The sequence below is a fragment of the Glossina fuscipes genome, unplaced genomic scaffold, assembly GCF_014805625.2.
Source record: "Glossina fuscipes isolate IAEA_lab_2018 unplaced genomic scaffold, Yale_Gfus_2 43, whole genome shotgun sequence".
In the NCBI taxonomy this organism is placed as follows: domain Eukaryota; kingdom Metazoa; phylum Arthropoda; class Insecta; order Diptera; family Glossinidae; genus Glossina; species Glossina fuscipes.
This window is the reverse complement of record NW_023998427.1, coordinates 617,067-643,678: the sequence shown is the minus strand read 5'-3', so window position 1 is coordinate 643,678 and position 26,612 is coordinate 617,067. Positions and strand designations below refer to the sequence as shown.

Below are 26,612 nucleotides of genomic sequence, written 5' to 3'. Positions count from 1 at the left end.
TGTTGGTTAAATGATTTTTTTTAATTGAATTTTTTCTCTCATAGCGTAAAAGTTTTTTACAAAAAGAATACAAAAAAAAATGTTTTTTTTAGTCCAATTTGGTACTCATATTAAGTACTCTACATCTAAACTCCAACAATACTGTGGATGGCCGTAAGCATTGACGTATTTGACGCATTTGTTGTTGCTCGGAAAACTAAAATATAGAAATGGAATGCAGGATTTCAAAAACATTCGATTCGAATGCAAGAACAGTATTTTACGTAAGGTCATCCTCCATATTTGAAGTAATTTTGAAAAGGCTTATAGTGAAACGAACTTATATTGTATGTCGACTCTATCGTAACTGTAACCGCACATCTTTTCTTGATGCATTATTTCAATCGTATCGACAGATTTGTGTAGCATCAGCTGGCAGATAAGGTTCAAGGTGAGGATTCAAAACAAGTAAATTGTTGTTGAGATTTTATTTTTTATTATACCCTACACCATTTGTGGTACAGGGTACATTAACTTAGTGCGGACGTTTGTAACACTCAGAAGGGCTTAAGATAGATCCACCTCATATTATACCGATTCAGAATTCAGAATCATAATCTGAATTGCTGTAAGCCTGTCTCTTTCTCCGTCCGCCGTCCGTCTAATGTCTGTCCATGTAAATTTGTGTTCAAGCTACATGTAGCAATAATTGGGATATTTTGGCACAAGGACGAACGCTATTGAAAGTGGTTCGGATCGCTTCACTTATTCCACCACTCCCCATATAATGCCTTATTTTGAAAAGTCGTTGAATTGCACTTTTCAAAATTTCTTGGCAAATGTGATTAAGTAGTAGTATTTCGGTATTCTAAATCGGTATGAAGACTTTGGAACCGCTGAGGCAATTTTTGAAACCCCTCATATAACGAAAACTGAAGTTGATACGGCAAGACGGTATAATTTTTAATGCTCCATGATGAAATTTAACATAAAAAATTTAATTTTACCAAATTTGGATTATTTCCGGTATTTTTTTGGATCTTACCCTAATAAGGATTTTCATGAATATCAATCCTTTGTAGGACAGAAAAGTCCAAGTTTTGGGGCAATTTTCGAACTCCTTCCCATATAACAAAAATTGAAGTTCACACGAGAGAAACCAACCAAATTTGAACCATTTTGACCTATTGTTTGAATTCTGCCCTAAGGGCAGTGCTAAACTTGTATTGCATTAGGTTACCTTTCTGGATCCGCTTTATGTAGAAACAAGATAACATTTTTGTGTTCTATAATAAAAATAAGAATTGCATTAGACAATAGGGTGTAGGGGGTATTTGCCCAATTATGATATTTTTACTTGCTTTACAGTATTTTAAAAATTCCAAGAAGAAGATCAGTACTGAGTATTTATAAAATTTTAAGCTTGAGTGCCTATGACTATGCTTATTAAATTTGTGTACCGCTTAAGCGGTAGCAAGACGCCGTCATTTTGGAAGAATTGTGATATAACTATATTCGCTTTGGAACGAATTTTGCGATATCCGTCAGCCAACTCAAGCACGCTTCGAATTTTAAAATGCTTCCGCAAAATCGATTTAGATCTATTTCTGCAATATGGTTACAGTTTCTTCTCACTTAAAATATGATCAGATATTGACATCGACCTTTTTATATGTATTATGTACTGCATTTCGTATGATTATAAATTCCGTTGATGGATGCAAAGGAAAACGAAAATAGTCGCCATATCTAGCTGGCAGTTAAGATACTCGAAAAGTATAGGGATCGACGGATCGAATAGATTCCGATGCTGTATTCCAATCTTATATTAGTTTCTATTCACCTCCTTTTGATACTGATCGATGCTAATTAGTGTAGTTTAAGTCAATTCGGTTCCCTTTAATTGAAATCCGAATACGTTTTAATTAGCTTTAATTCCGTCAACGAATTTTGACATAACATAATATAATTCGATTCATAAAAATTGATTTCCTCTAAAAGATTTACTTAGTGAAAGATGATTTTATGATTTTGAGTGCCTTCCCATTGCAATAGTCTAGAAAGTTTCCAAAAAAAAAAAAAAAAACTACAAGAGCTGAGAAGAGAGCGATTAGTAAAAGTATAGCTCGAAGATGAAGATAAGTTAGAATGAAAAATCGAATTTTTTTTTTTTTTTTTTTTTTTTTGTTTATTTAAAATCTCTCGTAATCATAATTTTGACCCACTTGTCCAATTTGAAGGTGAATGTTTATTTACATGCTCGCAGGGCCACGAAGCAATTTACGCACTATTACCTAACTTTCTTATCATTTTTCTAAAACGACTAGGCACGAAAAAAGGTCTTTATTTTTTTTTTTGTCGAACAAGTTGATGATAAAAAGAAGAAAAAATTCTTAAAAAGTTTAACCCCTTTTTCAATAGTCAACCCCCTCTCCCCCCACTTCTCGATACTAAAACAATCTAAAGAGAACTATATAATAGATTGGGGAATAAGTAGAGACAAAAAGTAAAATAAAAAAAAAATAAAAAAAAAAAGGAAAAAATGATAAAAAAAATCAGCAATTTTTTCCAACACTTACCAAGAAAAAAAAAAAAAAAAACAAAGCCTATCAAAGTCACAGTAAGCAAAAAGAAAACCAAACGTCACATACACACACACACACACACACACACAAACACATAAACACATACTGTATGGCGATTATCATCAATACAAAAATACACCCCAGTGTATGATACCTTGCAAGGCAGGAATACAAAATATCCGCAAATGAATTGAATGCCAGAGTAGAAGAAAGCATTTTTTTAAATTCAAGACACGCTGGCCGGTCATACGCCTATAGTTGGTTTCAAATTTTTCCCCGCACATAGCACATAGCACATAAATGACGAACGACGCAAAAAAAATAAATAAATAAATGTTAAAAATTGTTGGAAAAGAAGAAAATTTTTTATTATTATTTTTTTTTTTTTTTTTTTCGTTTCTTCTATGGCATGCGTTAAGGTGGAAAGTAAGAACAACCCCTTTATTTAATTATATTATTGAAGGAACGAATACAAAATAAAAAGTAAAACAACATTAGCGCACACAGTAATCAGCAAAGAGATGATGTTTGTCTTCCGAATATGGCGCTCGTGGATCGTGGAGAGCATCAAATGTGATTAGAGCCACAAAATTTATATGCAATGTGCTCTGCACTTACTTACAAACTTACTTACTTGGCTTGCCCGGGTCAGAGAAAAGTTAATAGATGTTTTTTTAAGCAATAATTGTATAAGAAGAAGAAAAACATGAACGAATGTTTAAGCCTCGCAATGACGTTGCAATAAACATAATAAAAACCTTTTAGAATAAACATGAAAAAAAAAGCTCGACTGGCCAGAGATGAATATGTTTTTTACAAAGTTAATCCACTAAAATTTCGTTGAGCTTCTGAATAGTCAATTAAATCTATACGCACTTTAATGTGTAATGAAAAAACAAATAAGTATATCATAGTCGATGAAATACCGTACACCACATTGTCTAACATAATTCTTATTTTTATAACAGAACATAAAAATCATATCTCATTTCTATATAAAGGCATATATTTCATATGCGTATTTTGGGAGGGGAAACGGATCCAAAGCGCAACCTAGTGTAGTACAAAGTCAATTCTTACATACACACACAGGACACAAAAATAGGCGTAGCTGATCCCAATTATGTAAACTTCATTTTTGTATGAAATTAAAACTTAGACTTTTCTGCTCTACAAAGGATGAATTTAGGATCCAAAAAATAGGCAGATAAGGTCCAAATTTAATTCTTTTATGTTAAATATTCATCTCGAAGCATTAAAAATTATACCTTTTTCTCGTTTTCGATCTTCAATTTTCGTTGAATGAGCGGGTATTCAAACATTGACCCAGACCGTCTAAAGTTTTCATATCAATTTAGAATGCCGAAATACTACTACTTACGCACTTTTGCCGAGAAACTTTGAAAATTTTCAATTTTTTTCCATAGAACGATTTTTCATAACAGGACGTTATATGGGGAGTGATTGAAAAATTGAACCGTCCCGAATCGATTTTCAATAGTGTTTTTCCTTGGTTTAAAACACGTAAATGTAACACATTTCATCAAAATATCTCAGAACACAAATTTACATGAACAGATATCAAACGGACAGACAGGCTTAGATCAGATTCAGAACCGTAATCTGAATTAATCTGTCTAATAAAAGATGGGTTTATCTTAAGCTTTTCTACATACGTTACATACGTCTGCACTAACTTAATATACCCTGTATGGCAAATGATGTAGGGTACTCTAAAAGTATATTTTAACAGAATTGCGTTGTATCGAGTATTCATTCCGATTGTCCTTAACTTGAAAACAATATCATGACTATCTATCTATCAGATCGGATAACTTTACAATTTATTGCTTGACCGTTAACTGAAACTAGTTATGCGCCTGCAGGTATGATTATGCGTCAGGAAAGTGACATAGTGTAAATAAACTTTTATTTCCTTTTATTTCCAACATCATTTCAATTTCAAGGCTCTACGATATATGTACCAATACGTCAAACGTAGAATGAGGTAAACTTCCAAGTCAAGAGTCTCATCTCACGCGAGTTGTGTAAGCGTCAGATCTACTGACTTTACTGACATGTGAAACACGAAATGTGACGCCATGCTAACAATATGCAACAAATATATCAAGTTTCGTTTCTCTTACCTCAGTTTTAGCGATTGTGAGACTTTCGATATTGGAAAACCTTTTTATTGATCAAAACTCGTTTGCAAAGGTACCGGACTCGAAATAATTTTTGAGTGTGTTAAGGTTTGATTTAAGACATCGTTGCGTCCCTGCCAGGAATAAATCATGAATTGCTAATAATAATAATATTATATATGAAAAACAAACACACACATGCCGTCACCACTACTATGCCAGTTTATCTAATATTATAGAATTCCTCAAGTATTTTCGTACGAAAATACCGACATTTATGCATACTCTCTTTGTAAAAGGAATCCTTATGATGTCTTCAAGTTTGTTTCTTTTTATAGAGCAACGTCCTCAATGGCCGAAGCTGGTAAAAATAGTCCTATCCCAATAGCGACCGTTCTCAATAGGATTCGTGACTGTGAATGTAACAAATTTTGATCGGGTGGGACAATTTTTTGAACCCCCCGTGTACCCCGCACAAATAAAACCATCGCTACGTAAAGTAAGCCTTTGTATGGCAAAAAGGTCTAACTTTTATTATTTTATAATGAAAATGAGCGTGACTGAAACAATTTTAGACTAAACGGATCGATCCATTTCTTTGAAGTCACGCCCTGCTCTGCCCTGTTTTCATCAACAGTAAACTTTTATATGCCGGTAAAGTCTTATTTTGAGTATTTTATAGCGGAAATACATGAGGGAAAAAACGAAAGTTCTTCCCACGTGGGCGGGATCTGGAAATAGGCTAAATCGGTAATTATGACACTGGCAATACCTTTGGTTTATGAGTTTTTTGCTAACTATTCATAAATTCATAAATTGCAACAAATAAAAAAAAAATAAATTTATATACCGATATAAATTCTATAACCGATTCTACGGCACGTATATAAAAATGCAAAAAATCAGCAGTGCGAATAGAGTGTTTTAATTGATGCAAAGGCTTTTTCAAAAAAGCGAAAAATATATTAGAGTAGCTTCAGCGCGGCAACTGCTGCATGAATACAAGATTGAGAACGATTCGGAAGAAAATCAGTGCCTCTGCCAAGACATTAAACGTGTACGATAAAGGTTTTCATATTAATTGTGAGTTTGGCTACAGAATTATAGGCTTGTCTGCCGCTTTCTTTGCGACCCGTAAGGCACAACGCGCGTGCAACACTGTCTTTGTGATGCAGAATATATTAACTTAGTGCGGTCGTATATAACACGTAGAACGGGTAACATGGACCCGGACCCAACTTTTATTCTACCGATCGATTCAGAATCATAATTGGAATTGATCTAAGCCTGTCCGTCCGTCCGTCCGTCCGTCTGATGTCTGTCCATGTAACTTTGTGTTCAAGATACAGATCGCAAATTTCTGAGATGTTTTGACCCAAGAACGAACGCTGTTGAAAAGGATTCGGATCCGTCCACTTTCTCGACCACTCCACATATAACGTCCTACTCTGTGAAAAGTCGTTATATGGAAAAAAAATTGCAATTTTCAAAATTACTTGACAAAAGTGGCCAAGTAGTAGTATTTCGGCATTTTAAATTGCTTTGAAAACTTTGGACCGTCTAGAGAAGTTTTTGAATTCCCTTTCATCTAACGAAAACTGAAGATTCCACAAGAAAAAGGTATAATTTTCATGATGAATATTTAACATAAAACAAGTAAATGTACCAAATTTGGACTATCTCTGCCTATTTCTTGAATCCTGCTAGTTTTTGTATTCTTTAATAGAAATAAGAATTGCATTAGACAATGCGATATAGGATATTTCGTGGTCGGTCTTGTGCGACTATAATGTTCTTACGTGTTATAACTATATATAATTATTATAATTTATTTAGACCAAAAATGTAAATTTTTGGACTAACACTATGGGATAGGACTACGCACTAGCAACTAAGACTATCGCCTTTTATTTTTTTTTTAAAAAACTGATAAGATCGCTTGAAATAAATTAAATATTTCACAATGTAGATAGGATTAGATGGGCCGAAAACGAGTCTTTGAATATTGGAAAGGTTTTCGCATTCATAAACTATATGTTCACCATAGGTTTATGAACTGGCAAGGGAGCAATACATTTCACAAAAGTGCGCCCAAGGCGAACTCTTAGAATAATTTTGATCCCAATTTCTCGACATTGGCTAGCTTGATTAGCAAGCAAGATTAACACGCGAATAGTGTAAATAGTGTTTGCGCTGCTTTTGTGTCCTTCTTCTATATCTAATATTTAATGTTTTTTTCTTTTGTTTTTTTTAGTATATTTCGTCGAATTATGTTTCAGAATTTAAAGATATCTTTATTTGTTCTTGATAAATAGAATTTTTTGTAACATTCATTTAGGCGATAAATATCAATGCTTTAGAATTTCTCTTTTTATTTTCATGTAAAAGAAGAAAAGAACAAAATAAATAATAATTTAATATTATTTAGCTCATCTCTCTTAATAGTGCAGCATCCTTTTGTATATTATTTAACGTAGTCTTGTACACGTTTATAATAAAATTTATTTCCTTTGTAAGCCTTCCATTATTTTTCATACGTGTGTACATACCATATATATATATATATTCATTTGGTCAACCCATACAAGCGGAAATTTGCGTAACACAGGAAGATAAAAAAAAATAAATAAATAAATAAAATGAAAAATAAAAAACCAACGAGAAAAAAAGACGAAAAAAACGCGTTAAACCATCCTAGTTCGAACCTACATATATATTATAACGAGTACATTGGCAAACAGTTGCAGTACTGTATATGCCAAATAGCAAGCAGTTCCTTGTAATTTACTAACCCTTCTTGGGCCAATTTTTATTTTAAATATAACAAAAAAAAAAAAAAAAAAATGGTCAAAAGCACAATTATGTCCATGTGCGCATACGTATGTACACATAATATTCAAGTTTATAAAATGGCAACTCTTTTGAGAAAAGCATTTCCTATTCCTATTCGTCCTCCTCCTCCTCCTCCTCCTCCTCTCTATCACTCAATCTCACTCTCTCTCTCTCTCTCTCTGCCTTAACATGTCGTCATTCCTTAATATCGATGTTGCGTTTGTTTCCATTACTTGGTTCAGTCATTTTTCTTCTTTTTTTTTTTTTTAAAGCAATTTTTTGTTTTTTTTTTTGCTCTTACATAACAATTTCAATCATTATATGGTTGTGTTTGTGCTTGACATTATGTCCACATATCCTTCTCTACTATCGTTATATCACATACACACACATTACACGCCATACGTTAATGTTATTACTTTTCTCTGGCTATGTTTTCTCTTAGCAAGTGATACCGAGCGTATGTAGAGAGTTACTTTTTTAGATTTTTTTTTTTTTTTTCTTTATTATTTCCTTTTATCTTTCTAATTAATGCTAAGCTAAATTGTATTGATTCTTATGAAATCTTCGAATAAAATTTTAAAACGCAAATATGCGTACATTCGTAGTGAATTCGAACGCGTTCGAGAAATTTCGATTTAATAAAAAAAAAAAAAACAAAAAAAATTTATCGAAAAATTCTTAAAAATGTTTATCAAAATTTAAATTCGATTTAATATCGAAAAGTTTGCAATAAATTAAAAAATAAAATAGATACAAAGCGATCCATTCATTCATCTATTCATTTATCTCCCTTTCGTTTTATAACAATTCTTTTTTTTTTTTTTTTTTTATTTAAATATATAAAATACTTTTTCCCTCTTTCCTGTTCGTACATATTTTTAATGAATATTGAGAAATGGATTACTTGTAGTATATAGCGTTTCGTATCTGTAGAATGTTTTTGATTTTCTTTCCCTTCCGCTTTCTTTTCTCTTTCATTTTTCAAATACTAATTAGACAATCGCCATCAAGAGTTTACGTACTTGTTTTGCCTGGGCTAGGGTACGAGAGGAAAAAATTTCTTTTATTACAAAAACAAAAAAAAAAATTAACGAGAAAAAAGGGTAAAAAATTTTCGCAAATTTTGCGTAAATGACATAAATTGTGTTTTGTTATATGAAAGAAACCTTTTTTTTTTTTTTTTTTAAATATACATAAATGCGAGTGGGCGGGGAGAAAATATTTTATAAGTTTACTTTCTAAGGAGAATATGAAAGAAATGATGGAACGGGAAGACTTTCTTCGTTCGTAATTGTTTTGACTTAAGTATATAATTATTATCTTTGTTCGCGAGTGGCGACCAGACCTAGGAAATTTTTCTGATCATTTTAGTATTTCACTACAAAACTAGATAAGATTTTGGCAATTTGCAGAAATGGATCCGCGATTGCTTAGATAGCGGAGACATGTCGCTTGGCATCTCGCACATCGAGTGCAATCATCTTTAACAATGGCCTTGAGATGGGGAGATGGAAATTACAATAATTCATAATCTAGATAAAGCCGCTTACATCGGTTTCCCATATTGAATTTTTTGACAATTTCCGGTAAATCTGATAATAGCAGATAAAAATAAAAAATAAAAAAACCATAATCATAAACTATCCCAAAATGCCGACATAGCCACACAATTAACAAAGCCTTCTGTTTTTTCGTTTGTCGCCAGAAGCATAATATGTTCGAAAACACTTATTTTCTCGATTTGTTTTTTTTCTTTAGTTCTCAGTAAATTTAAACTCTGACAAGCTTCTCCTTTTAGCTCCAAGTTTTTCTTAACAAATGAAAACAATTGTATATATTATATTATCTTATATAATTATATACACTTATATACCTTTCTCTTACATGTATTGGTGGATATAAAATAATTGAATGCGTAAGTAGGAGCGAATAAAAAAGAAAGAAAGAGTTAAATAAAGCCAAAAGAAAAAAAAAAAAAAAAAACAAATAAACATCATAAAAAAAATAAATAAATAAATAAAAATAAATTGTGATGGCTCGTGATGATTATGGTCAATGAATATGTATGAGTTTGAAAGCAAGAAATAAATACAAACGTCAAACACATATTACACAGAAAAAATATTAATGGACGTTCGCTTTAAAGGGTAGTGCAGGAAATTTAAGAAGAAAAAGAAAAAGAACAAATAAATAAATAAATAAATAAATAAAAAATTTCTTTCTTAACACATTTTGCTTCAACTCATTAATATTTGAAAAGCTCTTCTTGCTTGCTTGGGAGAGGAGGTGGGGGTGGTGGGGTTGGATGGGCATTTTTTTTAATAAATCTTGTCTCAGATATATTTACATTATAGTAATACATGTACTTCAGTATGTATGTATAGAGTATGTATAGAGTACAGGTATGCGTGTAATGTTGTTAAGTAAAAAATTCGTCGACTTCTTTTTCAGAATATTTATTTAGGCAGACAGTTTTATAGGTTAGGTTTTCAGTTGAATTTTATTAGTATTATAGGAGTTTTTAATTTCTTTTAAATATAAACGTTACAAAATTACAAAAAGTTTATTATTATTATTACAATTATTTTTGTCATATAATAATAATAATCGCTAATGATATCGTAACATCATACAAATATATTTTATTCATTACTTTTACGTTTTTCATTTTTCATTATTCATTATTCATTTCTCGTTTATTTCGATTTTAATTTAGTAGCGTATAAAAGAAAAGAATTTGCTAACCATTTTAGGTCGAAAAAACACTTTTATCAAAATCCATATTCACTTGTTGTCGATTAAATTTATGGCCTATTTTCTCTCTGATATTCATTCTTGATTATTTCATTTTCTATTTTGTATGGCATCATATAAACTTTTTGGCTTATTACGGGTATATTGTATTTTTTTTTTTTATTTTTTATTTATTTTTTTTTTTGTTTGCTTCATTTTCTTTAGTCTTTTGCTTTTTCATCTTTTTACTCGAGAGAGAAAAAAAAAAAAAAAAACTATTTAATTTTTCCTGTTTTCTAATTTCTCTGGTCAGATTTTAATAGTATATCAAAAGTAAAAAGTATATAAAAAACAAAAAAGTATATTTGTGATTATACATAGCATAGTTTTCAGGATTGCTTAATTAACTTAAGTTTTTTTTATTCTTTTTTATTTTTTTTTATTTTTTTTTTATTTTTTTATTAATTAAAGCCAATATTAAGTTTTCAATTTTTTTTTGTTTTTTTTCTTCAAGTCTCTCCAGATTACTTGTTCCACTAAGCAACAATTTCTATTTGAAGCATATTATTAGGCCTTGTTTTTTTTTTTCAATTATACACAATTTCCTTTTCACCTAATAGATTATTACCCTTTTATTGATACAATAAAAAGTATTTATATTTATATACATAATGAATGCAGTGTCGATTTTTCTTTTATCAACTTTTTTTTTTTTTTTTCATTTTCTTTTTTTTCTTCTTGAATACAAAAACGATTATAAAAATTATTTTTTTGAATTTTTGTCCGTCTACTTAACCTTCAGTTTAAATTATTACAAATTTAAAACTCACGCAGTAATAATGATTTTAATGTCCCGCCTTCTGATCGCCTGAAAATATGCCATCGAAGGTATTTATGATCAAAAGTATAATGCTCAACATCAATGTAAGGAAGTCGTAGAAAGTCGAGGCAAATCCCTCGACTGGTTTGCATTACATTTCCAAATATTATTCATTTATGCAGGTTCTGTGAAAAGCAAAATTAAAGCTTTCTGTCTTCTCTTAAAGGCTTCTTCCATCGCAAATGTGCCTAACGCATTATATCGTTTGATTATTGAATACGATCAGCATATTATGGATTATTGGAGATCTTGGTCGAATGCTTTCAATGCTACACAATGCCTACAAATATAAACAATGTTTGCAAAATGTTTTCGTCCCGCAGGTCTAATTCATCCTCCATGAAATGATGTTGCCGTTGCTTTCGTATCATAGTAAATACGTAAGAGTTTAGGAAGTTTTCGTTCCTTTTTTTCTTCTTGCTGTATAGGGTCCGCAAAGGTCCGCATTATACTCAATAGTTTATTCGAATAGATTTTAGAAATTTTGAAGTTGTTATGTGCACCCACTAACACGAGCCCCGGTGCGCAATTTTTTATTTTTTCTCGTTACGAATCGATAGGAATTATTCGTAAATTCATCGTAAATATTTGGACGAAGCGCTAAGTCTTCAAGTACTGCGAATAAGTCATCACCAAAAATCTATCGTCGGTCTCTCTCGTTATTATACTCGAAAACTTGTGTCGTACAAAGTGCATTAAGCTTACGCAGAGAAGGACTTCAGATAGACCAAACTTTTATTTTATAAACTTGCCTGAGTGTTTTGTTTTCTTCTCGGCACACCGACATGGGCTGGCCCGAGGACGAAGCCTATTGAAAATGGTTCGGTTCAGACCACTTTTTCAAACACTTCCAACATAATGCCTTTTTTTTGAAAATTCGTTCATATCAATGATTATTTTCAGAGTATTAAGGTTGTTCCGATCCCTACTCACCTACTTTCGTTGCTACGAAAACTGAGTTTTTACATGGAAAAAAGGTCGAATTTTCATGGTGAATATTGATCCATAATAATAATCTGATATAAATGCTAACCACATTAGTTTACATTTTCAGCGTCCGCCAATATGAGAGCTTTCATGAAGGGAACAATTTCATATATTTTTGGTGCATTAGCACGAAAATGAAACAAAGAGACGAAGTGGTGTAGAATATCTAATGTTTGGCCGTAGCCGACTATAAGCTTTAGCTCCTTATTCAATCTGACGGAGTACGATCATTTGTTAAATCGAGGCAAAGGTAAACATAATTAGGATCTCGTATGTCAATTAAAACAAATATGCATTTTGCGGAATGTCTTGCACATTTTCATCATGCATTGGTGGAATTAAAAAGATTGAAATCGTCAAATACTAATCATGGATGCATTGGTGATATAACTCCCAGGTGTAAAAAATTTTTACGTTTTATTACCGAAGGATGAACCTTATTATATCTCAATTACATGAAAGAGGGCAACTTTAGGCGAAGATCTGGGATTCGTTGTATTTGTAACGGTCAGACATACGCATATACTCAACCTATTAAAGAAATGAATGAAGAAAATGGCGGAAAGATCTATTGATATACAATGTTCTTTTACTCTTTCGCTCACTTCTCTAAATAATTTAAAGGATACGAATAGAAATACTACGTTTTACGTAGGTGCATAATTTAAACTTAACTGCTTGCTTAGGTTTAAAATATTATGAGATTGTCCACCTTTAAGAGAGAGTATTAGATCTCTTCACCGTAAAGTAGACGAGTAATTTGTTCTAGACACCTGGGGTGCTAAAATTTTATGTCAATATCAACTAATATCCAGTTGGGGAAATGCAGAACGAATACTTTTACTGTTAGCTTATGAGAACAAATTAATTTTTGAGCGAAATGCCAAAAACATTTATTCGCTTCGACAACGATCAACAATCAAACAGAACATGTCCAAGAAGATATAATAATAATTGGCACCAATGACTGTTGAAGTGCCTACTTATGCACTAAGAAAAAACCGATATTCAATAATATTGTGTAACAAAGAGAAATTTTACTCCGTATCATTATGGTGTGATTTCGATTACTTTTATTTTTTTCTTATACAGTATGGCATAAATTTCGGGAATTGCTTTCTTTAATTTTTCTAGGACAAATAATATCAAATTGTTATTTCCATTAAATTTCAGTAAAAAAACTGGAAGCGAACATTTTCAAGTTACGCATAATAATCAAAAAATCATATCGAAAAGGAAAACCTTAAAAAGTAATTTCTTTTTTTTTTGTACACTGTGTAATGTAAATTATGATTAAAAATTCTTACAATTTTATCATCTTCATCCACACTTTCATTCATTTCTAATTTTTATTTATTTATTTATTTATTTTTTTTTTTTGTTTTGCGATAAATGCTTTTGTCTATTTTATGGCTACGAACTAAAGAGAAATTTTTGATATTTGTAAATTGAATATTTTTACCTGTGGCACGGCGGCTTTTAACAGGGCGAAGGGAGTTTAGGGAAGGAATCGTGAGAATATGTGACATATAGATATATAAAAACATGCGACATATAAATATTTAAGAATATTTGTACATATATATATATATATATATATATATATATATATTTATATATACATACATACATATATATATATATATATATATACATGGGAAAAATTACAAATCATCTCTAACATCATGTAATATTGATAAAAATTTACAATAAAACTTATATTATTCAATATAAATACGTATAGCATACTTTTAGGATTTAATGATATGCTTATTAAGTTAGCATAGACGTTAATTGAAAGAGACATATGATATGAAAAGCTTAAGACAAGTTTTGATTAATAGGAACAAGTTAATTACATACAGAAGTTAACGAAAAAAAGGTTAAAAAAAAAAACAAAAAAAAAAACAAAAGAAAAATAGTTGAAAATATAATAAAAGGGATTTTAAAAGAGCGATAATTAAAAATTAAGCTCAGAGGATCTTCTAAAAGTGAAAATAAAAATCCGTGGAACTTAAAATTGAAGTGGTAGTAAAAGCGATTTTGTAAATTTCATATATATTTTCTTTTTCATTTTTAATTAAACAATTTTACATAGTTATATTTTTTAGGCATTGTATGCTTCATTTTATAGTTTTTTTTTTTTTTTTTTTTTTTTTGTATATATTTAGGGCTTAATTACTACTATGGCGTCTATTTTGGCCTTTATTTGGAACAATACCATGTTATCGTGTTTCTTTCCAAAACGTTATGCTTTCTTTTCCTTCAGTAACATTTCATATTTATTTTGATATAATTTAGTTTTTCTTTCATTAATTATTTTACACGTAGCAGCGTTCAGTATACAAGCTTAAGATGATTCATGAATATTTTTATTTATAATTTTCATTTTTTTTTTTTTCTTTTCTGTTATTCTTTTCTTTTCATTTCTTTTCTTCTTTTTAATTAAATACAATAATAATTTATAAAATATTTTTAAGAACATTTCCTATAATTTACAAAATAATTTATTGCATATTCGTTTTTTGTAGAGACAACTCTTAAAAATTCCGATGTCCCGATAACTATCAGCAAACATAAATCATCAATTAAGCAGACAAGTCGCAGAAAGGTACTTAGCCGTGCTGCTTGCTCAGTTCAAGAAAACATTTAAAACACATTTAATTATGTAAAAACTAATCTATCTACACTCTGAAGACCTGATATTCGTGTTAATTCCTTTAATACAAAAAAAAAAATAAATATATATATATATATATATATATATATAAAAAGCATAGTGTAAAAAAAGATTGTTTTTTTGCAAAATTCTAAAGAAAAAAATAAAAAACAAAAAAAAAAAAAAAAAAAAAATGACAAACTTAACCTAATTTTTTCAAGATTTATTTTATTTTATTTTATATATTTTAATAAAATAACTACATTAATTATATTTTTTGAATAATTTCAGTTCAAGTGCGGCCAACAAATATCAACCAACTTTCCTCTTGTAATTGTTCATCTCTTTCATTCAACTATATATTTTCGTAGGGAATGGAGCAAACCGAAAGACCGGTATAATGAAGACGTTCGCATCGCTTTTGTTTGTGCCGTAGGCGGCAAGATATTCGGTTTGCGTTGCATTCTTGCGTACCCACTACTACCATGTCTGTTTATATTTGATTATCGACAGAAGCCCAGAACTAATTTAATGTGAGCTAAAAAAAAAACATATTTACGCAGTCGTCTTATTGTTCAATCTTCTTTCGAAACTTCTCCGATTCCGATTTATGAAAATAAATTTGAAGCATTTGAAACGAATTTGCACAAAACTAAACATTTTCAACTTTATATGGAAGGTGGATTGGTTGCAATAATCACGAACTCAAAGGCAAATTGAGAAACTGTATTCGAACGATCGTTTCTTAACAATACTATTACTGTCTTCTTCACCAAGTATTATAACAACAAAAGTTCTCAACATCAAGACGTGCATTATGAAACGAAGGCTTTATATTATTATTATAATAGAAAGATATCCAAATATTTTCTAAAAAAAAAAAAAAAAAAAGATTCAAAAAAGATTCAAAAAAGATTCAAATCCTTTACCTTAGCAGTAGTTGCAACTAATATTCAAATATATATGCTCAGTTAAATACGCTAGATGGACTGGACGTAAGTGATGAATTTTATATGACTTGTTCGTTAAAAGCTGAAGCTGTCTTAATTTTTTTGATACATACATACATAAATCCGTTTTGATATATCCGTTGATATAGATAGATATATAGATACCTTTGAATTTTTGTGTCATATAAAGTATTAAAATACGTTTATAAAAATCGATCACGAATTTTGAAAACTGTTTAAGGAAAATATTTCATTTATCTTCTCTTTCACTTTCTTAAGCTCTAAATTATTATTCTCATACAGAAGTCATTTTAGTTCTTCGTAAACTTTTGTTGCCAAAAGCCGCGCGCTCTGAAGCACGTGACAAGAAAACACTAAACTCGATGCGTAGTTAGATGGGTAGAGTTACTGCGTTTGGGTGGTGGTGGGGGTGGACGTTTTTTTCGTTGCCCTGCCAATGCTGTACTTGCAGCGGTATTCGCGTTCATTGACGATTGTGCATGAGCTGGTGTGACAAACTGAGAGTCTATAAGTCCTAAATGCGTTGTGCCGTGAACATTTTCATATAAGGCGTATTCGTTAGTAGGTGGTGGTGCTGGCGGTGCCCCTGCACCGTAATGTTCTTGTACCCAGTTACTAACGTTGGCAGTCTCACGATAGTAATGAGAATTTGAACCCAGATTATGTGCCAAAAGTTCATCCGAAGAGAAATCTCGAAATCCTAGTACCTCATGAGGAGTAGTCGCTGGTTCTAATTTACATTTTTGGGCTACTTGCCATTTTTTGCGCATAACCCGTTGCAGATCCTTAAGAAAGTCGCGTGGTGGGTTGGACGTAGACTCTTGTAAACGCTTCGGTGAACCATACTCTTGCGTAGACACTGAAGATATAATCGATGAACAGTTGGATAGGCGTGTAAGATCGTTCCGTGGCGGTGGCAAAGGCCCAGGAGCATAAAAAGGCTCTTGGTGTCGTGGTTCCGGTGAGTGCATTTTACGCCTTAATAATACGGGAGAATCAGCAAACGAGACTTTTTTTTGTGTAGGAGCTGAAGCAGTTAAAGCAGCAGTGCTTGCTGAATTTATATTTGCGACCTTATAGTCGGGCGGATTTTTATAAGGTGGTGCTGTTTTAACGGCCGGTTTAATCGGTTTAGCTGGCACAGCCGGTGGTGGATTCTTGCTAAGAACATTGTAAATCTGATTGTTTGTTGATGATGTTGGTACCAACACTACATCCTCTGGTGGAGGCGGCGGTGGCAGTGAAACCAAAGACATTTGTGATCCATAAATATCTTGCTCAGTTAACGCTGGCGGCGGAGGTGGAGGCGGCAAAGAATCTAACGATAAGGTTGAGGAAGTCATGGTTTCCACAGAAGAAGAGGCTGGTGACAAGGTCACAGGCGGTGGTGGTAGTTCATAATTGGCAATCACCAAAGGTTTGCTGCATATGCTAGGTGTGGGAGTGGGCGTGGAATTCGATGACCCTGACGAGTTATTGGCACTCATGCTCTCGGCGGACCCGCGTTTGGTTAATCCACCCATAATCATAGTTCCGGCCTGACCTTGCGTTCGACGCTTCAAAGTCCCACCACTGCCATTAGATTCTTGAGATTTACGACGACTGTGACGTCGTGTTAATGTACCACTACGTTCTGGTGAAGTAGCTAATTCTGCGTTGTCAGCCTGTGTTATTTCTCCCACTTCCTTTAATTGTCGGGTCATCGTTGTCAAAGGGAGATTGGGTTTCATTGAAGGCTTACGCTTGATGGTTCCGGTGGTGAATTCTGAATCAAAACCGTTATTATCATCCGACAAGCAGCCACTGGAAGAGGAAGAAGAAGCCCGCGACATGCGTCCACCACTTGACGAATTTGACATACTGGATATAGCTGATGAAACACTGCCACACTGCGATGGGACCGCAGAAGATATACTGCTAATTGACTCGCTACGCATAGAAACAGCAAAACTGCTTTGGGAAACACCATCGCCGCCCATACTCAATTCTTCTAACAGACTTTTATGATTATCCCACAACTGCTTGCCATACTTAGCTACACGTATAGCGGTCAACCATTTCTCCATGGTCTCTAGATCCTCGGCACATAACATTTTTAAAGTGCGACATGATTTGCCTAAGGAAGAGTCTACAGCCGATTTAAAACCAAATGTATAATCAGAGGGTGCTTTCCATTTTTTACGCCAACCCAATCCTCGATAGATGTTATAGCCGTTAAACAGCGTTAAACATGCCAAATCGCGAGTATTTTTGGTTTTTTCTTTGGGAAAATAGTAGAGACCCGAGGTGCGCAAAACGAAATGATAACGTTTCCAGCCTTTTTTCGAATCAGCTTTCATATATAAAGGACCGTCTACTTGCAACTGTGCGCTCGTTTCAAAGAATTCCTCCAATAGCATGCTGCGCGTGTGTTCATCATGTTGGCTGCCAGGGGCCATCTGAGGACCCGGCAAATATAATTCGGGTCTTATAAACAAAGAAATTTTATCGGAACGTTGTTGAAAAAGAACACGATTACCGGCGTCGGAATTCCAAGTCATCAGATTATCGACTAAGAGTTCATGATCTTCGAACAGGCGTTCTAAGGGTAACAGAGAGGGACCATTAGTATTTTTTAATTTTCGAAGGAAAAATATAATTGCGAACAATAAAAACTTACCCATCTGTAGATCACCTAAACTTTCAACTAAAGCCCAATTCGGTTGCATTTGTACATGATTCTTGTCGGCCAATAAACGTGTTACATGCCCGCATGTCATACTTTCATCAACCAACAGAGATTTTGAAGCGCCATCCGCAGTGAAAGCTTTAACAAAAAGGCGTCTAATAGGTGCAGTTTCCAGTTTGTGCAGTGCCAATTGGATCTTAGCGGCTTTACTATTGCCAGACATTGGTAAAATAGGCTGTTGCAGCATACGTTTGTGATGCAAAGCCGAGCTCATGCCACTTGATGCCGACGATTCACTAGACAGCAGCGAAACGGTATCGCTAAAAGCTGAATCGTTGTCAGGAGACTCAGTACGAGGCTCCCGAAGACAACCGCCTCCACCTCCACCTCCGCCACCGCCACCGCCACCGCCGCCGCCGCCGCCAGGACCATTGCCCACTACACTAACACTATGTGGATTACCAACGTGGCCACCGTTTTCGGAAATGCCCGATGAGGAACATATAGAATGAGAGGCACTACCACTCTCCGAAGAGCCCGATATTGACGTAGCTTCCGAAATGGTGGAATTAGTGCGCGAATGTGTGCGCGTCGAAGGAGCTGAAGGAGTAATTAGAATATTCGGCCCACCGGCAGTCGGCAGAAAGTTACCTTCCCCACATGTGATTTGGGCTTCCAACAAGCTCAACTCACCTAAAATGACATCGAGCTCAGATTCTTGCGTTTCTTCGAGATTAGCCATCGATATGCGATACGTATGTGACTTTGTCGATTCTGCTGACGATGTTGCAGGGCCACGCTCACTAAATTTTCGTAATTTAACTGGGCCCGCGTTTCCTGCGGTTGTGGTATAATTAAATTCCCCAATGATTTTGGAACTACTTGAGAAATTGCTGCCACCACCACCACCACCACCACTGTCAGTTGTGCTGCTGCAACTATCGGCCAAATTTGTAAGATTTTTAATCTGAAGAGAAAGAGAAAATGCTTCATTGAGATTATATTACCATGCAATCAGCATTTTTACATTTTCCTTTAAATACACACAAACACGTTCACATGCCTATTTCACCTACAAGCACAACGCACAATTTTATTTAACTTAACAATTAGGTCGTAGCGCTTAAATTGTTATAATAAGTAAACAAATCAAACCAAACATATCCATATATATAAGGAAAAGCTAAACTGAAATCCATAAAAAAATAAAAAATATACATATACAACATACAAATGCATATATGTGCACACGTATAAACCTTGACTTTGTTAAGCGGTTAGTTAAGTTACTTAACCATGTAAGAAACCCTTTCCAACCAACAAGACAAAGTCATTGAACTATTATTTCCATTAATAAAGACCGAAAAAATCAAATGAATGACTGAAAAAAAAATCACATTTTATAGTTTCTCTGGGTTTTAAATTCTAGAAATTGTTTTACGGTCTCTCTCGGTAATCTCCTCATTACAATAATAACACAAAAACCACCATTTAACTTTTCACCAGTCAATCGCAACGTACACGTAAAGAGGGAAAGAGGCACAATTATTGCCATTGCCGCACAACTATCGTTACCGTCACCATCACCATCACTATCACCACTACCACCGCCACCGTCACCACCGCCGCCTCCAACGATTCAGGCATTTTGCGGTTTTTTTCACATTCATTTTATTTTCGTCTTCCGAGGTTCAATCAAAGACAGCAGGCGAATAACGGGGGCAGGGCAAGAAAATGTGAAAGGAGAAAATTTTGCCTTACATTTCTCTTGAACTCGATATCGTTCTTGTTATAGTTAGTTACAACTATATATCTAACGATTCACAAACAACACGGGCAAGAGTTGCACAATTGCCAGTAACTAATAGCAACTATTGTCAGCAGCAATCGAAGCCATTATAATTTTTAAGGTCCGCCACACTGTGTGAATATAATAAAATTATTATTTCGTTTATGAAATAATTTACAAAAGGCATGAAAAATTTAGAGAAGACATTAAAAAAGCAGTAGATATATGAAAATATATACATATATATATATATATATATATGCTTAACTCCACAACATTTGAGAATGATATATATTAAGTGGTCAGAACATCGGACAGAAAATAACTTTAGCATATTATATTAATAGAAATGATGAAACAAAATTAGGAGGGGCCCGAAGTGTACGCAATAAAATTAGTCCTAGAATAGAATCCCGCTTTCTTCGGTTGTTTTGTGTATACGTGTGCCGTGAGAAAAACAACCTCCACTATATTTTACAATTAGTTGTATACAACAGTCACGCAAAGTACTGAGCCTCGAGTTTCGTAAAAGTCCTATAACAGTCTAAGTCTATTCTATTGCTTTCTGTCTTAACCTGGTTTGTCGTGTACTTCGATGAACGTTTCCTATTTTAAAAACACTTTCTTACATTCACCATCACCGTACGGACTTATTGGAAATTTCCCATAAACTATCACACGATGTATATACATTTTTGATCTGCTTAACATTTCCACTGATCCGGCCATCGGTCTGGCTATTCGTCAATTTGTACCTCGGTCGCAAAAATTCACACAATAATCATCGTGTTACACTGTTAACTGGAAAAATTTGAAAATGGGCGTAGTCCCTAACCCCAGCCACATCCTATCAAAGACTTTCGTGCAATTTTGTATAAACATTTCCAAGGATCGGGGAAATCTTTAGTTACGCTATGTTACGATGGCACAAAAAAAACGTCTAATTTTCAGTCCATCAGTGCGGAGAGGTGACGAGAGGAGAGGGGAGGAGAGGGGAGGAGATATTAATTTAAAACCTAATACAAATGCTTTGTAGAGGCGACATGAAAATGATCTCGTATGACCAAGTAGCTCTCTCACATGCACTCCCGGTACTTTTCTATCCATCAAATAAAATGTGTAGCAATTTGAATGTTTCGTCGAAAAGGCGGATACGATTTTCTTGCTTGTCTTTCTTATTTGTTAATTGAAAGCTATTTTCCTGTGTTTTTCTTCGCTGCCAGCAATCAAACAAATGCATCGCACGTTAATCATGAACAAAAAATTACACACATTTCGTAAACTCTTTTATAAAATTTTAAGGGGAAATTGAAATGGAATTCATTCGTACGCCTAAGGGTCACACCCCGGTAGTATCAAAACTTCACCAGTCAAATTAGTTTTAACTTCCGATTATTGTTGCAAACTAATAAAATGAAAGAGAGATTAGCGGTAATTGTGATACGATATTCGCGTTATGATTTTTATTCGAATAATGTAAACAATAGTAATTTTTACGTAAATTATCGTATGTATAGTTGAGAAAGTATATATTTTTATTTAATCTTTGTATACATAGTGCATAAAAGTCGACAAATTTCAAGGTTTTCTTAAGAAAAACAAAATGATTCGTTAAGTACAGAGCTTTGCTCCAGCTTCTCCCCTACTCTTCTTCGTTCAAGTGTAAGCTGTAAGTTCATCTTTTTTTTTTTTTTTTTTTTAAATAAATAACAAGTAAGAATATTATGCTCGTGCAAGGCGAACCTTTAAATACCGTATACCACATTGTCTAACATAATTCTTATTTTTACAAAGGTTATATCTTTTATTTCTAGATAAAGGCATATTTTTCATGTACGTATTTATGGGGAACTGGGGAACTAGGTAACATAGGGCAACATCCAAAAATTGTCCAAATTTTGTAGAGTTCATTTTTGTATGAAATTACTATTGTAGATGAATTTCCATCAACATATATTAACTTGAAATTTTCTGCACTACAAAGGATTAATTTTCGTGAAAATGCTTACATAGGGTAGGATTAAAAAAAAAATAGGTCAAATATGGCACAGTTAATTTTTTTATATTAAATTACTATTATGATATAATTTTCATGAACTTTAGTTTTCGCTACATGAGGGGGGAGTTTAAAAATTGCAACACCCGCCGATCCAATTAAGAAAGGCCAAATGCTACTGCTTAGCCACTTTTTTCGAGAAATTTTGAATATTACAATTTGGTCGAAAAAGTGGACCGATCCGAACCATTTTCAATAGCATTCGCCCTTGGATTAAAACACGTCACTACACCAAATTTCATCAAAATATCTCAAAAATTGCAGCCTGTAGCTTGAACACATTGATCTACATGGGCAGACATCAGACAGACCGACGGACAGACAGGCCTAGATCAATTCAGTTTCGGATTTAAAATCAATCCGAATAATAAAAGATGGGTCTGCCTGAAGTTCTTCTGCGTGTTACATATGTCCACACTAATTTAATATACCCTGTACAACAAGGTGTGGTATAGGGTATAATTAACATAAAAATAAATAAACAGCGTGAACGAACACATTAATTTCGAAGGTTTCCTTTATCAGGAATATTTCCTCAAGGATAAAGATAAATGCAAAATACATATATTATCGATATCCTCGTAATATTGTTTTTGCCATAGGTTGATAAGCAACAACGAAAACATCCAGCTCTCAGTGAAGTAAATTTATTCATAAAATTGCTAATAGAGAATGAACGGTTGTGCTCGGGTGTAATCTGAAAGCATCATACATATGCCCAATGTATGAAGGTAGCGTACGTCTCTTATCGAACTTAATGACTGCATTTTCAAGTGCATCCGTGTCGATTGAATGAACTTGAGTGAGTGACTCCCCAAAAATCTACATTTTCTTGCATATTTCTTCTTCCAGTTGCCACAAAATGGCGGACTCTCTAAATTAGCGATTTAGGAGCATTATAGAAACCCTTGATGGGTAGAAAGCGATGAGTTAAAAAAAAAATCTCATTTAATTGAGACCGATCGATAGCCAAGATAGTCAAGTCTTCGCCTTAGGATGAACTTTTGATATTCGCTCGATGTATGGTCATATCCATCCGTACTCTGTACAATGCACTTGTAGAAGATCATATTTTTTTTATTTTTTTTACGATGCCGACAAGGGTGTGGGCCATTAATTCTATCCATTTCGTATTGTCGAAGTCATTAGTTATCATATTTATTAGCTTTATTATTAAATCCTAACGCTGTGACGTGACAATCTCGATTTTTGTCAACTTTATTGTCAACATAAACTATTGAGATGATCTTCCTGAACAATAGTAAATGAAATTAATTTAAATATTTAGATAAATTATATATCATTATATAATAATAATAATAATAATAATAATAGATGTTTATTGCTTTATATGAAAAACTTGTATTTCCTAATAAATTGTGTTGCGTACTAGTTGCTCATTAGTTAATATTATACGCAAAAAAAAAAAAAAATGAATAAAACAAAAGATAGAAATCCCTAAAGGAAATTGAAGTAAATTGCAAAAGATGGAGAATTGATTCTATATCAAGAAGGTCGAACAATGGTTTCTCTGGCTCTTGCTTGTGAAATGAAGAGAGACTGTGCTTTCCGACTTCCGTAACATCCGGACGCTATAGCGGCTAAATTAAGCCAAGCAACAGCATCAACAGCGAAATAATTCATTCTATAAAATCGACAACGGGAAATCAAATCAAGGTTTTCGTGAGACTTTAACACTGACCTTTGCCCTTGCGTAAGGAGGATGGATACATATAAATGAAATGAAGGTGTCAGTCGATCAACCCATCATCAATCTATATATGGCAACTTTTCGTAGAGACGTCGCTATCACAGTACAGCATTTGGAACTATACAACAGGAAGATAGTTCGGAGCAATAGGTTAAGAACGCATTCAAGGCAGTACGGTATGGTATCTCTATAGATATCTTAAAAAGGTAAGGAGATGTAATGGAGATGAGAGGCAACTTACGTTCAGGCATTATGCCATGGATTAATGTCAGTCAATAGTTCCTGCGTCTGACGTATACAGGTCGTCGGTAATAGAAAGTCCATATTACTTTTGGGAAGTGCCAAACACTTAAACAATGTCTGTCGAAATTGAGTGTTGATGCCGACAACTGTAATGATAAACGCAGAGCGGGAAGATGTCAAGAGGCAATGTACTCACTATTTGGTGGAGCAAAAACAGCAACGTGTTTTATTGATCCCGAGTACTGGAAAAATTGCATGGATCGAAATTCATTTTGCTCGCTTGCATTTTCAACCTTTGCCACAAGAAGAAGATGTGGATGAAATAATGAAATTTTTTCCGAGTCTCGATAAATTGTTCTATAGAATAATCATTGGACAGCTTCTTGGAAATGCGTCGAACTGATTGCATCATCCTTGTTAATGAATAAAATCGATTTTTTTTTTTTTTTTTGGTTTTCGTACTTTCGCCTTCAACAATATATGGAGATATTCGAACCTTTAGAACATTCATTCGTGTTATTTATCAAAATGTAAATGGCCCCAAAAGTACGTAAGTAAGTGAGAACGAGAGTACCTATGCTCATTTATTTGGCAATGTAAACACAATCCCTCACTTCAATCACCCTCAATACGGTTCTTTTCGAAAGGCAATTATATATATGTTTTAAGATGAACTGTTAAGTGAACTGTTGCTTAAATTAATCTGCTTTTTGCGAATGATATACATATCAGTTAGTCGCTTGTGCGCCCACAGCTCTGATAAATAGTAATGAAAAATTTCAAGTTGGCATTGCTCATAAACTTTTTAAAGTCCTTCAATTATTAAGCGGTAGTAGGCGTACTCGCTCGTCCATACAACTGATCTGTGTATGAATTTAAAACATTAAAAAAAAAAAAAAAAAAAAAAAAAAAAACAATGAATTTTTGTTTAAACAAAAAGCGCAAGAGGTTAATATCATTTTATAATATAAATGAGTAGACAACGTTGTAGGTTATCGTCAAATATGAAGAACATGGTCTTTGGTATGAAGATTCACTACAAATAAGGGCGATTTCAAGTCCTAAACAAGTAATATAAATAATCCAAGAGATCGTGATATGAATCGTGACAACTCTTTCGCTTTGAATATGTTCCATATACATACCTACATGCATATGACGGCTTATCTCGGAGTAATGCGCTGGCCAATACAATAAACAAGTAAAAGCATTATAATGACTCAAGGCCGACGATTAATTACCGTAAATCCGTTTGTTGAAATCCGTTGATGAAATACCAAAAATGATGCCTTGTTGTTGTTACGAAAAGATTTCATAAAAAACTTTCCAAATTTTCCATTTTCCCCATACCAAAAACTTTCTTCGAGTTGGTCACTGTTTGAGGAGGAGTACGAGGAGGAGCAAAAGCAGCCCGTATTTGGGCCGAAACACGTCAGTGCATCAAAATATCTTAAGAAATTTCCGACTTTTACATTGAGCCCAAAAATACTTGAGCCAACATTAGACAGACAAACGGACAAACAATTCTGCATATGATTATATCATAGGAATTTTTATGTCTGCTATGCATACATCCTACAAACTAAGCGCGCGCGCGCGTGTGTGTGTGTGTTCAGAGATAGTCGTAACAACAGTCGTTGTATATGCTATATAGGTCTCTTGTTATTCATTTTAATAAATTACAATTTTCTATACTTTTTTCAGTGGGTTTATATATATATATATATATATATATATATATAAAAATATATAAAAAAGAAATGAATATATATATATATATAAAAAAGATTTGAAAAAATAAAAAAATAAAAATTACTCTAAATAATTTGCCATTATTTGCATAATTTTTTTCATTTTATTTATTATTATTTGAAATTGCCATGAAATGTTAAAATAAATAAATTAAAATAAAAATATAAAACATAAACAAAACGAGTCGAAAGAAATTATTTCATAATAAATAAAAAAATAAGTTAGAAAATAAAAAGTGATTTATCTCTTTATATAATTGTTTCTTTTACTTCATATATATATATATATATATATAAATAAGAAATGGACATAAACGCTCGCGAGCACGACGGAACACTCTGGAATATCTAGATCATGTGTTAGAAAACATTTCAAACTGGTTTCTGAGTTATGGCAAGCCATTATATAATCAAATAATCAAAAAAAAAGAAAAAAAAAAAAAAAAAAAAAATTGAATAAATAAAAATCGAAATAAAAAGCAAAGAAAAACATTGAGGAAATATTAAAAACTCAAAACACAACTTAAATGCTTGCTGCTACTACTAGGAAAGTGGGTGACGGCTATTTTTTTACGTTTTTTTTTTTCTCTTTTTTTTTTTTTTTTTGTTTGTTTGTTTGCG

General features: G+C 33.0%; 1 protein-coding gene across 1 annotated transcript in view; it reads right to left on the bottom strand.

Moving 5' to 3' along the window:
• Positions 1-15,731: 15,731 nt before the first annotated feature.
• The window catches only part of LOC119637057 (abnormal cell migration protein 10), a 31,922-nt gene continuing 21,041 nt past the window's right edge, over positions 15,732-26,612 (bottom strand). The window contains exons 2-3 of the mRNA XM_038032877.1: positions 18,433-19,408; positions 15,732-18,354 (exon numbers count right to left, since the gene is read on the bottom strand). Of these exons, the coding sequence (XP_037888805.1) occupies positions 16,127-18,354; positions 18,433-19,408 (3,204 nt within the window). The 3' untranslated portion in view covers positions 15,732-16,126. The remainder of the gene's footprint in view (positions 18,355-18,432; positions 19,409-26,612) is intronic.